Raw genomic sequence first — 15947 nt, forward strand, 5'->3', positions numbered from 1 at the left:
GGGACTAGCTAAAAGTAAAGTGTTCGAGTTTACTGTAACTTTCAGATTCTTAGTCTTAAGTAAGGGAGTCAAATTTACAGTGGCCTGTCGGTATGTAAAGTGCCTCTACATTTGAAAACAGACCGTTTCACTAAATAGGAAATATACTGCTTGATAACATTGCATGCAGATGCCCAAGTTTGAAACAATATGACCACTTTGCTCTTGAATCAATGATTAGCGTAAAATTATTTTGAATTATTATTTGTTGAGGTTGTTTGTACTTTTCTGAGGGGACCAAATAAGGCATGAATGTGCCAGGGGGAGTCTTTTGACTCTAAAAACCAGGTTTAGAGCCAGACACACAGAAGCCTCTCAGTCCATCCGTACTGGATTTGATTGACTTGAGGTCTCTGTGTAAACGGGAGCATAACTACCAGAAGAAGCAAGTTTGTACCGAAATAACTTTGTCCTTCTTAACGGTGAAAACAGACTTGGTTTCATACAGCTCTGCGGGGAAGGCCATCACCAGCTTATCTGTAGCCAGATGAAGTGCACCCCCTTTCTCGTTCCTTCTGCACACGGCCAGTGACACTGCCTCAGAAGACACAGGCCACACCGTTCGCTGCCACAGAAAACGCATTTCAGCTTTCCGTACATTTAATTTTCTTCAACATTACCTTGCCAACCACAGTAAATCAGTAACAGAGTAGTTAAGTACCACAGGTTCTTTGTATTTTGTTTTAGAAAATATTACTCAAAGCTAAAAGTGGGTTCTATTGATGATTTTTATTTGCTGCTGGGACACAAAATGATCAGAATTTTCAAATGGTTCGCTTCCTGTTTGTGGATTTCCTTAGGAAAAAAAAAGGAGGGGACAGATTCAAATGGAAATGATGGCTGATAGCAGAAACTCTGGAGTAACTGGTAACTTTCAATCCTGTATTTTATAGACTAGGCCTGGTAGCTTTGACCTTTGTTATGCTTTTATTTCAAATTTTCCAAAAGGGCTGCCCGAGCCCACCCCTTTGGCTCCCTCACACTCACCCCACCAGTAAGTAACCCTGTCTACTAAATAGAGTGAGGCTCAGAAAACGGGAGCATCACAGCTGGAAACAGTAAAAAAAAAAAAAAAAAAAAAAAAAACAAGATGGCACTTCAGTTAAAGTTATTTACCCAAAAGTTTGACATCTGGTATCTTTAGCAATTTTTCCTCTATGTTTCTTGTTGATTTGGTAACATCAAAAAATCTCCACTTGAGCTTCAGTCTTTGTGTGAATGGTTGTTTTTCCTTATTAAGAAACTAGAAAAGCTGTTACTAAGATGAATTTTAAGAGGTAGCAGCCTTTACTTAATTGGATGCTTCTTGAAATAAGATGAGACAATGGATATGAAGTGTTTTGAAAAGTTAAAAGTGTGATGCCAGGGCTCGAAACCTGTGACTCACCTGCCAGGGTGATTATTTGTCACTTCTCGTTGGCACCTCCCAGTCGCCACCATTATCACCCTTCCCGCTGCCCCTACCATCACTCACACACATATTCTCTCTCTCTCTTTCTTTCTTTCTCTCCTGATGAGTCATCACACTGCATTTTCAGCTGCGTTGGCCTCATATCAGTCATATGATATGCCCTTATTATTTTAAAATTTTTCCCAGATTTGTGGTTATGTGCCCTTTTTTCATTCCTAATGATGTTTCCTTGTGTCCTCTTTTTATCATTTTTGTCAGAGTTAGTCTACTTTATTAATCTTTTTAAAGAACCAGTATTTTATTGATTTGATCATCTCTTTGATATCTAATTCCTTTGTGTTCTTTATTATTTGCTGTTTTATGTTTCCTTTGGATTTACTTTTTGTTCTGTGTGTAATTTATTGAATTGGACACTTAGCTTGTAAATTTCCAATCTTCTTTTCCTTAATATATCCATATAAAGCTATAAATTGCCTTTTAAGTATTACTTTAGCTGCATCCCACAAATATTTATATGTAGTGTTTTTGTTGTCATTCAGTTCTAAGTAATTCCCAATTTCAATTAGGATTTCTTTTTTGACCAACGAATTATTTAGAAGTATTTTTTGTTTGCACATAGTGGTGTTGTGTTATCTTGTGATTGTTGTCTACTTTTCATGCACCATGGTCAGAGAACATAGTTGGTATAGTATCAGATCTTTGTTATTTGTTGAAACGCCCTTACTACACTGTTTTGTTTTGTTTTTTTTCAGTGTTCTCTCTTTGCTTGAAAGAAATGTGATTCTCTAGTTGTTGAATGCGGTGTCCTATTTACATCCTTTAGGTCAAATTTGTTAATTGCATTACTTAAATATTTTGAGGCCCTACTGATTTTCTACCTGCTTTATTTATCAATTACTGAGACAGCTGTGTTAAAATCTCTCACTATTAGTGTGGCTTTGTCTGTTTTTCCTTGCACTTTTGTCAGTATTTGCTTTAAGGCAGTGATGTTAGATGCCTATGTCAAAATGCTGTATCTTCATTTTAAAACGTTTCTTTTATCTTTATGTAGTGACTCTCATTACCTCTAATATATTTTGCTTGAAATTTTATTTTTGTCTGATATTAACATACCTATGCTGTCTTCTTTTGGTTAGTATTTGTCTGCTATATGTTTTCCTATCCCTTTGTTTTCATCATCTCTGTGTTATTTTGTTTTAAGTGAATCTCTGCATTTTGCTGTTGATGTTTTTAATTTTATCTGAGACTCTCTTTTAATTGATTAGTTTATTCATTTATATTTATTGTATCTCGATACACCTGATTTTTTTTTCTACTATCCTGTTTTGTACTTTCTTCTCTACAATGCTTTTTTGACTTCTTTTTTCTCCTTTCTTCACTCTATTAGATTAATTTTTTTCTTCCTTTTTATTCTTTCCAGTAGTTTATATATTATATTCTATTTCTAGCCTCTTATTATCCCTGAGTTTCTAACTTAATTTAGCAAAGCCTAAGGTTAATCACTAAATATACGCCCCTCCCCAACAATACTCAGCCTTAGGTTCGATCTCATCTTTATATTAGGTAGAATTGGCTTTAGCTGCACATGATTAAAACAATCAGCAGCTTAAGTAAGACAGCAGGGTATTCCCCATACATATAAAGGAAGGCAGGAAGTAGGGCGCCCAGACTAGCTGGCGGTTCCTTCCATCTTTCCAGTCAAGGGGCATTTGAGCTCCAGACAACAGGAATGAGGAAGGGCAGTAGAAATACCCCTTCATTTAAGGACAGTTCTGGGGATTGGCACACAGCATATGTGCTCCCATGGCATTGGCCAAAAGTAGCTGCAAGGGAGTCTGGGCATGCAGCTGCTTTGCTGGGTGACACTGTTCCTTATTAAAATCAGGATTTGTATCACTAAGGAAGAAAGGGGAATGTTTATTGAGAGGCAGCTAGCAGCCTCTGCCACAGCCTCTCTCCCCCAGACATAAGGACCCTAAGAGTTTCTGATCAGTCCCTTCTTTCATGTCCAGAATTTCATTGTCATTTTGTTTTTAGATCCTCACAATTAGTCATTACTCTTGTTGTCATTTTGTATAATCAGTACTTATTGAGATTTATCCATGTATTTAGCAGTTATGTGTTCCTTATTCCTGTTGCATCCTACTTCCTCCTTCTGAGGTTTCTTTTCCTTTTGGAAGTATATTAAGAGTTCTGTCAGTGAGGGTAAAACTGAGTTTTTGTTCTAGGATTGTCTTCACTTTGCCCTCTTTTTTCTTTTGGCTGCGCTGCGTGGCTTGTGGGATCTTAGTTCCCCAACCAAGGATTGAACCCAGACCCTCGGCAGTGAGAGCACAGAGTCCTAACCACTGGACTGCCAGGGAAGTCCCGCCCTAACTCTTGGTTGTTAGTTAAATTGGGTTTAGAAGTTTAGATTGACAGTTTTTCCCAGGGCATTGAAGATACTGTGTTGCCCTGTGGTTTCTACACTTGCTGTTGAGAATCTGCCAGCTGCTCAGCTGCTGCCCTTTGTGAGCGATATGCCTGTCTCTCTGGTTGCTTTTAACATCTCTTTTCCTGGTATCCTTCAGTTTCCCTACAATTTGTCTAGGTATAGGTTTTGTTATAGTTATTCTACTTGGAGATCATTATGACTTTTGAATCTGAAAATTCATATCTTTCATCAGTTCTCAAAATTTTCAGCTGTTGTCTCTTTGGATATTGGCCCTACCCCACAGTGTCCCATCTCTTCTCATTCTTTCCTCTGGGTCTTTCTCCTTCACATTAAAAAAAATTATTTTTTGTTTATCTCTCATTACTGACTAGTGCTCTGGGTAATTTTCTCAAACCATTCTTCCAGCTTACTAAATCTATCCTTGCTATATATTCAGCTTGCTATCTGGCTCATCTATGGAGAATTTCTTTTGTTCTTTCCAGTCACTATATGTGTTATTTCTGTAAGTTATATTTGATTCTTTTTCAAATCTCTCTTCTCTTTTTTATAATGTCTTGTTCTTAATGTTTCAATTTCTTCTTTTATGCCTTCAGTCTTTTCAACTGTACATCATTTTACATTTTCTTTCCAATTATTTTTCTGTCACCTTGGTTCTGAGAGCTCTAATCTTCCTGTGTGTTGTGTCTGCTGACTCCTGTCCATGGATAATTGTTTCCTCACACGTTTTGGAAGTTTTATTGTAAGCTCATACTGAATGGGGCTTAGTACTGTGGAAATTACTGAATTCCAGACGTACTTCCCCAGAATGTTTTTTCATGCTCCTGAGAGATACTCCAGAGTATTGCTAGATCAATATCAATGTTACATTAGTTTATGAGCAGCCTTGTGTTCTGAGACCACAGTAGTGGTACATTGAACTCCAAAGTGCACGAGGCTCAGAACCACCTCACACAGCATCCCCTTTGCTGATGGGCAGACTTTTTCTGGCTCACCCTTTCTGCAGTCCCAGTTTTGCTCAGGGTCTCAGGCCGGCTTCCCAGGTGGCCCTTGTCTCCTGTGTCCACTTAGTTCTTCACACTTTCCAGGTCCTACATTCCTAGAACTGATAGCCTCCCTGAGGGCTACAAGACCTCCACGCACACACTTATAATTCTGGTTTTCAGTTCCCTCTTCGTTTTTGGCACTTGCAGATTTCCTTCTTTTTTACAAGTTCATCTGGTACGCTTTTTGGAAAATGTTCCATTTTTATCTGGGATGGCTGGGAATTTGTAGAGGGAGGGCTTTTAGGCTTAGTCTCTCCCCATCTCTTCATTCACCCACTGTAGAATCACCCTGTTCTGTTTTGTTCAACAAGCTTACTGAGCTGCCTGCTGTGTGCCAGAAATTGTGCTGGGTCTCATTCTTTCTTCCCCTTCTGCACGCTCACATGCCCACACATGCGTGTACACACACACAGAGCCGAGGTCTCAGAGTTTAAACATCAAATCTCAAGAGGTAAGAAAAAAAGAGGGCTGGAAAGAATCCATCCTTCTGAGCATTGTGTCTTTAAATCCCCACCACCACACAGCCATCACACCAAAAGACGAACCTTGAACGTCCAGATGCCTGTAAGTGGCCCCCATATTCACTGCTTGGACCTGCAGACTCAGCCTCTCAGACAAGAGCCCTCAGCATTGTTGGAGCGAGGCCCCCCCGCCTCCCTCTGGCACCCTCAGGTCCTGACTTCTCTAGGTATCTGCTCAGCCTGAGACTGCGAGGGGGAGCCAGCACTCTCCCTGCTGTTCCCCCGAGTCCTGTCTGAGTTTCCTACAGGGCAGCCACCACAGCCCCCGCTAAATGGGCCAGTGGCACCATTCTGCCACCCAAATGGGTCAGCTTCCTCCGACACAAACTCGTGAGTGCTGGCATCTGCATGTTTACCCCTCACGGTGGCCCACTGCAGTCTTCTGTGCCCCCTCCCATACCACACTGCTCGAGTCCCGTGGCTGCCCTGTAAGGACAGGCCCTAGAATGACTTGCGGAGACCTCTGGAAACATCTTGCTCTCTCGATTGGCCATTTTCTGAACAATTACTTTGTGTAGGAACACATAGATCTGCTTAGGTGAAAGGTGGAGAGTGCCTTGACCCCCCCCCTTAGATGCCTGTGTACAGTCTAGGATGGCTGGAGGTAAGCAGTTTGCTGCTAATAATTGAATATTTGGGAAGAAACATCTATTTCTGTAGCAGTTGTGAAGATAAACTCAGGAAGGTCGATTGAAATGGCATGTCACAGCTGCAAATCATTTCTGAGGTCTTAAAAGAAAATGAAGGGCTAGAAGGGAACCCCCAACCCCAGCCGTGGAAAAGCTTTAGGAATCAGAGGCTGAGAAAGCACAGTCTCAGAACAAACGCCTTAACTCGGAAAATTCCACAGCCGGGGCGTTGGCCCAGGTAGGCTGGGCTGGGCAGACAGGCAGATTCCACACTAGCTGATAGGCAAGGCTCACACCTTCATCTTACTGCCGCTCCCCTGCATGTATTCTACCTGGGGGGATAGTAACCTCCCCTCGCACTGCCCAGGGTGTATCTGTGAACCCCTGTCTGCAGACAAGCAATCTCTCACCCGACCCCAGAGGCAGAGAGAGCTGGGGGATTTGGTTGGGTGACGAGGCCAGCCAGCAGCCTCCCTGTGTTCAACACCAGCTGAGAAATAAGGCTCAGGAAATGACAGAAAGGAAGCATCACCCCTACTTCTGTAAAATCTGAGTTGACGGGCACGCTTATGTGGGTGGCCCGAGGGGCCCTCCTGAGAATTTACCGCAGAGACCAGTCAGAGGTGAACAGCCTGCCTGGAAGCTTACCGGGAGAGGGCAGGCCAGAATGCAGCCTCCCTGTGGGCAGGAGACCCCTGAGCCGGGCCTGCTCCATGCTTCCTCCCAACATTGCCACGCCTCCCCCTGGGGACACGACTGAGGGGTGTGATAACAACACAGGTCCCTCCATGTGGAAGGATGAAGCCAGGGCAATGGAGGTTCCCCTGGAATAGTTTCTCTTTTATAGGTGAGGCCATCATGGCCCTTCCCAAGCTATCACGACTCCTGGGCTGCTGAGAGAAGGCTTGTTGACTGTCAGTCCAGGGCTCCGTGCCTTACCCCACACAGGGACAGATGGAAGAATTGCTGTGGAGGTGCCTCAGCTTCTCCCTGCTGAGTTGTGCCTGGGGGCTGCCCTGCAGCCACAATCCCAGCCACCTCCTTCCCTGACTCCCCCTGTTGATTAGCTCGGGCACACCCAGCCTGGAAGGAAGCGTTGACCCCAGGGATGATCATGCGTTGTTATCTCATGTAATTAATATTATAAAGGCTGCCCACTGCCCTGGCACTTGTCAGCCGTTTAGCAGACAGTGGACATATGTGCATTTTTCCAAAAATTACTTCTCTAATCTGAAGTTATCTCCAGAGTAAGTAGAGATTAGATTGCTAGTTTTGAATCTGTAGCAGTGGAATGCTTTTTATTATGTAAAATTAATGCAGGATCTCAATACTAATATAGGAAAAAAGTAGTGTTTTTTTTAGCATGAATGTGTAAGTAAGTATTCATTGCAGACACTGTAGACATTGTAGAAAGGTGTCCATGAGACTTCTCTTGAAGGACACGAAAATCTGAGAGCCAGGGTCATCGGGATGGTTATAGTCTAATATTTGCATCAGTGTTCCACTTATCTCTGATACTGTTTCAGGAGCCCCATATCAAGGAAATCCTGACTCACCAGTTGCCCTCTCGGCTCAGGCATCTTTTAAGCCCAATAGAAGCTTTAAAAAGGAATAGCAGAAAAGTTTTATTTTAGAGTTTAGTTGCTGACAGTAGCTAGCAGCTGTTCATATGAATTGCTTACGGTAAATCTACAGGTCAGACAAGAGGGACTCAAAGCTTGCAGGAGCTGACGCCACTGGAAACTCAGAGCAGGCCTGACCCACACCCGTCTGGGCATCGTGCACCGGGCCACTGGGCAGATGTGCTTCGTGGGCTCAGTGCACTGGCTCTGGTGTGCTCACACAGTTTTATAGCTACACACAATGTGAGTGGACGTCACAGCCCTGAGTTCTTTTAGATGCCCAGTGCACCACCACAACCTTCCTAGGTGTCGGCCCATGTATGAGCAGTCGGTAATATGCACAGATCTAACAAGCAGACTGCCTGTCTTAAGAGCTGCAGAAAATCAGTTACCATCACAGTGCTGGGTAACACACTGCCAATATTCAGGGTAACATTTAGAGTTGAACATAGTTGAGTGTATATATTATTTTTTAATTAGTTTTTTTTAACAAATACAGCTTAAAATATCTTAATGATTTGAATCAAACATGTGTGGAAGCCCCAGCACACCTCACACTCTACAGCCCTGCTGGTCTCTGAGGTCCCATCCTATCCTACCGCACCTCCATATTGCCGAGAAGGACTGAAGTGTTTTACCCCTGCCACAAGGGCTGGATCCTAAAGGGACATGCAGAGAGCCTTCAAGTAAGGCTGGCAGGCCCAGTGCAGAAAGGTGAAGTGATGGGCAGTACGTTGACCTTGGGGCCCCTCCAGCCTCTCAGATCACCTCTTACAGGCACCTGCCTCATGACAGGACTGGCCCTGCGGCTCGCCTGAGTGCGTGTTGGACTCTTCTTGTTTTGGACTTAGCTGGAGTGTAACTGGGCTGGGCTTGCTTACTTGAATGAGCTCGTGGGTCCTTGGCATTCTGTCCCGTGTGGCGTCCTTGGTGGGAAAGGAGGTGCCTGGTGGCCTGGTCTTCATCCTGAGAGAGAGGAATCCTGTGGTCCAGAGAGTCAAGAGCAGCCTCAGCTTGTGAAGCCTTCTCCCCAGGCCTGCCCACCCAACCTACGGCCCTTCTCAGCCTAGCCTCAGGCTCCTGGGAAGCAGTGTAACTTACCTGTCAATCCAGTTGACTTTTCTTTGCAGTTCCTATGTGATTAGCACTGCCCTGCCCTCGAGGCTTCCAGTCTGTGCTAGGATAAGGTGAGCTCAAATGATAATAATACACAGTAGAACAAGGGTATGCCCTTGTTCTGGGAGAGGTGGCACCTCTTAAGAGGAGACATGAAGAAAGGCCCCACAGAGTAGACCTTAGGTTTGGGGTGCAGTCTGCTGCCAGGCATCCTATTTATTATTTCCACCCTTATGTCTAGGGTGTGGTCTCCATAGCCCTGGAAAATTTCTTCCAGGCCCTGGGTCTTCATTTTCCTGCTTCTCTAGAATCTAGACCCAAAGAGAAGGAACAGGGACCACCCGGCGCCTGCTCTGAGGGCAAGCTGTCCTGCAGGGTGGATGCCGCCATCCCCCAGCCCTGGCAGTGACGAGGAAGGACAACATAATGGCTGAGGCTCGGGCTCTGGAGACAACACCACGTTCAAGCGCCGTGGTCTTGGGCAGATTCCTTAATCTTTCTGTGCTTTAGCTTCCTCACCTATAAAACAGGCATAATATAATACTTAATAGATTTGCTGATTATTAAATCAATTACTTGATTGTGCCGGACACAGCTTTGAGCGGGGAGGACACAGTTTGCCTTTTGGCCACTGTCATTTCAGTTTGTCAGTTAAAAATCACTAGTTAAAAGTAATGTACCAGGGCTTCCCTGGTGGCGCAGTGGTTGAGAGTCCGCCTGCCGATGCAGGGGACGTGGGTTCGTGCCCCGGTCCAGGAAGATCCCACATGCCGGGGAGCGGCTGGGCCCGTGTGCCATGGCCGCTGAGCCTGCGCGTCTGGAGCCTGTGCTCCACAATGGAAGAGGCCCGCGTACCGCAAAAAAAAATAATAATAATGTACCATATATTCTTTTAAAAAGTAGGAATTTAAAACTCACTGTGCCCGCCCCCAGTGAGCAGAGTAGTGCGCTGTCCTCCGCTGGGTTCAGCCCTTAACCCTGCCACTTTCTAGCTCTGTGGCCTTGCCCCAGGTCACATTTATCGGCGTCTCAGTCTCCTTTGTGTGTAAAGGGGGTGATGTTTGGGTTCCGGGCCATGTAAGGCAGCCGGGGCCTGGCCCACAGAAAGGGCTCGATGAATAGATGCAGACAGAGAGGACAGGCAGGTCGCTTTTTCCTGCCTCAGGCCCACGGCCAACTGAGGGCCTGCGACCTGCCAGGCGCTGCACCGGGCAGGCGCCCACACCAGCAAGTCCTTAAATGGTTCACATGCAGGACGTTCTTTAGGAGGCTATACGAGAGGAGAGACTATAGCGACCCCAAATAGGTAAATTCCTATTTGGGAAGAAACTCGAAGCCCAACTAAGGGCAGAGAGTGAGGTGTCAGTGAATGAGCACTGGCTTGGGAGTCCAGACACATCAACCTCAGGCGGTACTTCTCCACAGCAGGCTCGGGGCGTCCACCTCCTGCCCACACGGTGGACCCCTGGACCCCTCCTCTCCCTGCCCGCTTTGGCAGAAGCATGGAGCGCTGTCCACATGGGGAGGGTCCCGCCATCAGTCATCAGGAAGGCATCTCATCACAATGACACGGGTGGGCAAAAATTAGGGGCATTATTACAGAAGGAGAGGGCCAAACTCTAGCGAAGCCCTGGAGGCTAGTGCCCAAGTGAAGGAGGGTGTACTGAACACTCTAGTTTCTCTTCACGAGTTAGTGCACGGGCATGATCTGCCCCTCGGCCCCGTGGTGGGAGTTCTGCACCCGGTGATGCTGCCAGCTTTGGTTGTTGTTGACTCATCTCTCTCACTCTCCCCTGTGCCCGCCTTTTGGATCCATCCTACATCTTCCAGTGCCATTCTTTTCCCTTCATTATGTCTCCACCTTCTGTGGCGAAGTTTGTGGGCCATTATACTTCAACCCTCGCCGGTTTAATTGTTGCAATTGGCCCTGAGAGAATTCGGGAAAGGAAAGTGGCTCCCATTGCCTGGTGATGAGGCCAGTGAGAACATTCAGCGGCTCCAGCCTGCACGCGCCCTGCCGGCCTCTGCGGAGTGACCACTGACACACTCTGCGTGTGGGTGGCAGGGGCCTGGGTGTCTGGGGCCGTCACCTGGGGTGGAGGATGCTCTTGACAAGCAGCATGTGGGTGTCCTGGCTCCGAGGAGATGGGATCCGCTGATCCTTGAAGGCTGAGGGGGCTGCGAGTTTGTCCACATCTGGATTTCTCTGCCTAGGGGGAGATGTGCATTTACCCAGATGCAGAGGAGGGTCTGGCTTCAAGGGGCTGCAGCCCTCTCCGGACCACACAGAGACCCCCAGAAGGGCTGTGAGGTCGGCTCTCCGGTTGCAGGTGCAGGAGAGCATGTGGTCCTGAGCATGGCATTTGGAGTCAAGAGACCCATGTTGTGGTTCCAGCTCAGCCCTCGCTTGTGCGACTTCGCACAGGTCCCTGAGTGTCTGTTTCCTCATCCGCGAGGGAGCTGTGTGCGCCTCCAGAGTGAGCATGGCGATCGGTGGGAAAATGAGAACAAAGCCCTCGGCAAGGGTCTGGCACACAGCACTCAATCCATGGTGCTGGACTCGGTATTATCCGGTGTGCAGTTTCCATCGGTCTCCAGGCATCTTGGCTGTTGCAGGCATCTGCTCAGGCCTGTCAGGAGCCACCTAGGAATTCAGGCACCTCAGCGTGGCCGAGCGATCTTCATGCTTTTCCCGGAATTGTCCATCAGATTTCGTTTGCTCATTAAAGTCATGGGGAGCACCTACATCGTGTGCATCACAGGGCTGGAGGAGTGTCTGCTGTACTCCAGGGAGGAGAGGGAGCACGTGCGCTGTCAGGGGCACAGGGGATGCAGTCAAGCCCTGAGAACGTACCAGAGTAGCAACCAGAAGCTCCAGCACTTAACCAGTCACGTCCCCTCCCCGGTGCTCAGTTGCCTTTTCTGTAAAATGGGGTGGCGGTATACTTTCCCTGCTTCCCACCCAGGGCTGACGGGAGGGGGCAGAGTCAAGTAAGAGTGATCTGACACCACTCTCCCAGGATGTCCCAGGGGTGACACAGGGGTCAGGACCTGCTGTCTCAGTCCCCCTCTGGCCAGGCAGGCCTGAATCCCATGGCAGAAACAAGGCAAGGGGGAATTGCAATCTGGCTCTGCCTACTCCAGCTCAGCCCAGGGAGTGCCCCAGGCAGTAGGTTTGGGTTATAGAGACTTGTGATCCAGTCGCAGCTCTGGGAGATGGGGCAGGTCAACCGTGACCTCTGTTTCCTCATCTGCAAAGTGGAGATTATTGTGCCCACCTATGTGACTTAGGACTTAGTGCCTCCACCCCAGACCGTGAGGTGTGCATGGACACTGTAGGCAGAGATGCTGCCAGGCTATCATGGCCCCCAGGGTCTCCAGTGCCATCTCAGCTCCTGTTTCCCTCTGTACAACTCTCCATGTTCTCACTCCCCACATACTGGCTTTCTCTGCGTGCCCATTCAGATGGTGGACCAGGCAGCCTACAGCTCCCACATTCTCCTGTCACAGCCCAGGATGCCTAGAGAGGCTTGGGGTCTCCCCTCCATCTCTGTCTCTGTCTCTGTCTCTGTCTCCGTCTCTGTCTCCGTCTCCTCTCTTTCTCCCTTTATGATTCCCCTTCTCATTCCCCCCAAACCCATCAACAGTGGCTGGGGACAAAACCACTTGTCTCGGTCACTTCCGTGCAGGGTGGTGTAAAGCATCAGGGGTACACAGGAGATGGGGGTCACCTCCCAGTCAGGGAGGACAGGAAAGGGGCAGAGTCGCCACCAGAGCGGTGGATGCTGCCCCTCTCCTCGTCAGCCTCCCGGTGCACCTGGGCGAAATGCTTCCTGCAGTGTAGCCAGCAGCCTTCCTGTAACTGGAGGAACGCTGCACTCTCCCCTCCTGCGGTTCTGCTCTGCTTGTTCCTGAACAGATGATAACAGAGATGGAGCATATGGCCCCCAAAGTCACCGGGCATTCTGGGAAAGTGACACTGTGCCACCCCGGGCTTCAGGGGAGGGGCCCATAGGCTCCTGAGCACAGCTTCTCCCTTTGTTCTTCAGAAGGGCACAAGGTCACCTCCTCTGAGCCTCCTGAAAAGGAAATGTGCTCACTGACTTCAAGAAGAATCCCCTCTATCTAGGTACTGATTTAGGCAGGCACATATAAGGTGAGATGATATGTGTCGGGGTGGGGGACATATGAGAGCCAAGACAGAGTCCCTCTTGGGCCTCTCCCACCTCAGCCCCCCCTCAGGCTTGTGCTGCCTGTGGGACACCCGCCCGACCTGACCTCCCGCCTCCTCCCCAGCCTGGTCCTTGACTGCTCCCACACACAGTGGGGTCTGGGCATCCGAGCCCTGGCCCTGTCCCTCCTGGCTCTGTGATGAGCTCATCAGGAAGGCTGCCTCGAGAGCCCCGCCTGGCCAGAGGGGAGGCAGAGGGGGCCCAAGAAGGGCTCAGAAAGCAGGAGGGAGCAGGGAATTCGGAGCTGGATGGCTGAAGCGAGAGGGAGAGAAGGAGCAGGGGGACTTGGGGAGGAGGCAGCGGGGAGCCCCCCATGCTCTGTGCTCGCCCAGCGTGGCTCCCTCAGTCTCAGGCTACAAAGTTTTTGGTAGGAGAGGAGGCTGCCAAGTGAGCATTCCTTAGCAGAGAAGCACTTGGAGAAGAGAAGGGAAGAGAATGCTTTCCAGTTTTCCTTTCACCTTTGACCTGTGGCCAGGGTGATCCCATGGCTGCCCCTGCTTTTTTCTGACCTTTCCTGGGAACTCCCAAGGAGGCCCTAAGATTGTGAGGAGGAATCTTGTCTCTTCAGGACAGCTGGGGAGGGGGCTGACTAAATATAACCTGGCCTGCCTGTGGGCTAAGTAGGTTAGAGCCTGAGGGGCCACATGGAGGCTGTAGCGCCCCTCCAGAGTCCGGTCCCCAGCCCCCAGCTTCTCACCACGAACCAGCACATCCGTCCTCCCCCTGACACGTTTGCCTTCCCTCCACTCGCAGATTGTTCATAGGAGGGCTGGAGACAAAGAAGAAAACTGGGGTTGACATAGCCCCTGATGAGATGATTCTCTGGTCTCTGGGCAGCAACTTGATAGGAACGCTGGCAGCTCCGGTGCCAGGCCTTGCCTGCCAGCTGTTGGAGGGATGCTGGGCTGAGGAAGGGCCAGGCAGTGTGGAGTTAAGATAGGCTCACACCCTTGGGGATCTTTCAGGCTGGTTGGAGTTTCAGGAGAAGGTAGCCAAGCACCAGGCAGAATGTGAGGTTTGCAGCGAGTGCTCTAGACAGGCATGTCATTGCTCCACCTTGGGCCTCAGTCATCTAGGCTGTGAAATGGGGCTGAAGCTGCCCTCACCTCACAGGGCTGTTGGGGAATACTGAGAACAGGGCTTGGAAAGTGATGACGTGCAGAGTCTGGGGAATGCCTGCCACAGCTTCCTTCTCTTCCCTGCAGGGCCACCCATTCATCGTTCAGTTCAACGACGGAAATGCCACCGTGGTGTCCATGTGGGTGTGCAGGGCACTGGAGGAGAGGCGGAGCCAGCAGGGCCCCCCCTGAGGCTGCAGTGTGATGCTGAAAGCCCAGGACTGGTCACCAAGGGGAAAACGTGCCTGTCGTGCCCTTCGTTTGCTGTCCGCGCCAGAAGAGCTTTGCTGGACTCACCTTCGACTCTGCTGGCAGATGACCTTGCCTAGGAAGCCCTCAAGGGTGGCCAACCCCTGCAGGGCAAGCCCTCGCCCCCCCTCCGGGTCTGGAGGCCTGACTGGCAGGGAGGGTAGAGGGGTTGGGGCATCGAGAAGAGAGGTTCCTACGCTCTTGCTGCTCTTCCTTTTTCCTGACGTTCTCCTTTGTAAAGGGTCAGGCCCCGTCAGTATCGCTGATGGGAATAAAAGTATTACTGCTTTGTGACTGCCCACCGCCAGGAGGGTTGTGCTGTGCAGAGGGTCTGTTGCCCGCCCAGGGCTGGGAGCGGCGCAGGGATATGTGTGGCAGTGCCAGCCCCCCAGGAGCGCTTCCTGCAGTTTCGTGACAAGGCCCACAGCCCGGCCCATTTGACAGGTGAAAAACTGAGGCGTGGAGGTCCCTGAACCGAGTCCCACGGCGAAGAGTGGCCAAGCCAGCACTAGAGCTAAGATCTCAGGACCCACGTCACGTGCCCCTTCCTGGGCTGGAGTTTGTCCCCACACTCACGGGCCAGGCAGTCCCGGCAGCAGCTCCAGCTCCAACACAGGGATCTGATCTGGGGCCGTGGGTGAGGAAGGAGACCAAGAGCTGGGAAGAAGCCTGGGGTGGTTCTGAGAGGCCCTCCTTCCCTCCCACCCCACACCTCGCCACCAGCTCCTCTCTGCAGCAAGCTGGCCCTCACTGCCCTTGACGTCACGCCCAGGGAACCTCACTCACCTCGGGCCATTCACAGCCTTCCTGTTAGGTAATCCTCTCCATCACCGCCAGGTAAGTGTGTTAGCCCCGTCTTAAGGTGAGGAACCGAGGCTCAGAGAGGCTCGGGTTGCACTTGCAGGTCTAAGTGACATCGCGACACATCCAAAAGCAAACTCCTACACCACGCACACATCCAGAACCTCCTCCACCACTTTCCCGTCTCCATCCTCCTGGTGCCCACTCCAACATACTGGGGCTGACCTGACCGCTCTATTTAAAACCACAACCCGCCCACACCTGCCCTCTGGGACTCGTGTTCCCCTTGCCTGCACCACTGTCCTCCATTGCATTTGTTACAAACCACTAATTGGACTCATTTATTTTATCTTCCATCTCCTCCCTTCCCCTCCTCCCCATTAGAATGTACGCTGCACAAGGGCAGAGATTCTGGTCAGTTTTCTTCATGTGGCATCCACCTCTCCAGTGCCAAGAACAGAGCCTGGCCTCGTAGGTGCCCAGTAAATGTGGCCTGAGTGGAAACTGGCTGCACTGTGATTCCCAGCACTGCTCAGCCCTTTGCCCATGAAGGGCTCAGCCTATGTGAGCCATCCTTTTGTTTCCCGGGGCAGAGTTGTCATGTTCTTGGTAACACTTTTCAAGGTGGTACAGGCCTCCAACTGCCCCTGGGCCTGGGGCAGAGCACCTGCCGCATCCCTGGGGCTGGGAGGTCACAGGCTTAGATGAGGCTCGGGCCATCGAGGCTGCTGC

General features: G+C 49.6%; 1 protein-coding gene across 2 annotated transcripts in view; it reads left to right on the plus strand.

Moving 5' to 3' along the window:
- Window positions 1-14708, plus strand: part of MAP2K5 (mitogen-activated protein kinase kinase 5) — a 267232-nt gene extending 252524 nt beyond the window's left edge. The window contains exon 22 of one of the 2 annotated variants that reach the window (XM_065871152.1): window positions 14253-14708. In XM_065871152.1, coding sequence (XP_065727224.1) covers window positions 14253-14357 — 105 coding nt within the window. In that variant the 3' untranslated portion in view covers window positions 14358-14708. The remainder of the gene's footprint in view (window positions 1-14252) is intronic. The other variant, XM_065871153.1, reaches the window with a different exon arrangement.
- Window positions 14709-15947: the final 1239 nt, after the last annotated feature.

This window comes from Phocoena phocoena, chromosome 2 (assembly GCF_963924675.1).
Source record: "Phocoena phocoena chromosome 2, mPhoPho1.1, whole genome shotgun sequence".
NCBI classification, from domain to species: domain Eukaryota; kingdom Metazoa; phylum Chordata; class Mammalia; order Artiodactyla; family Phocoenidae; genus Phocoena; species Phocoena phocoena.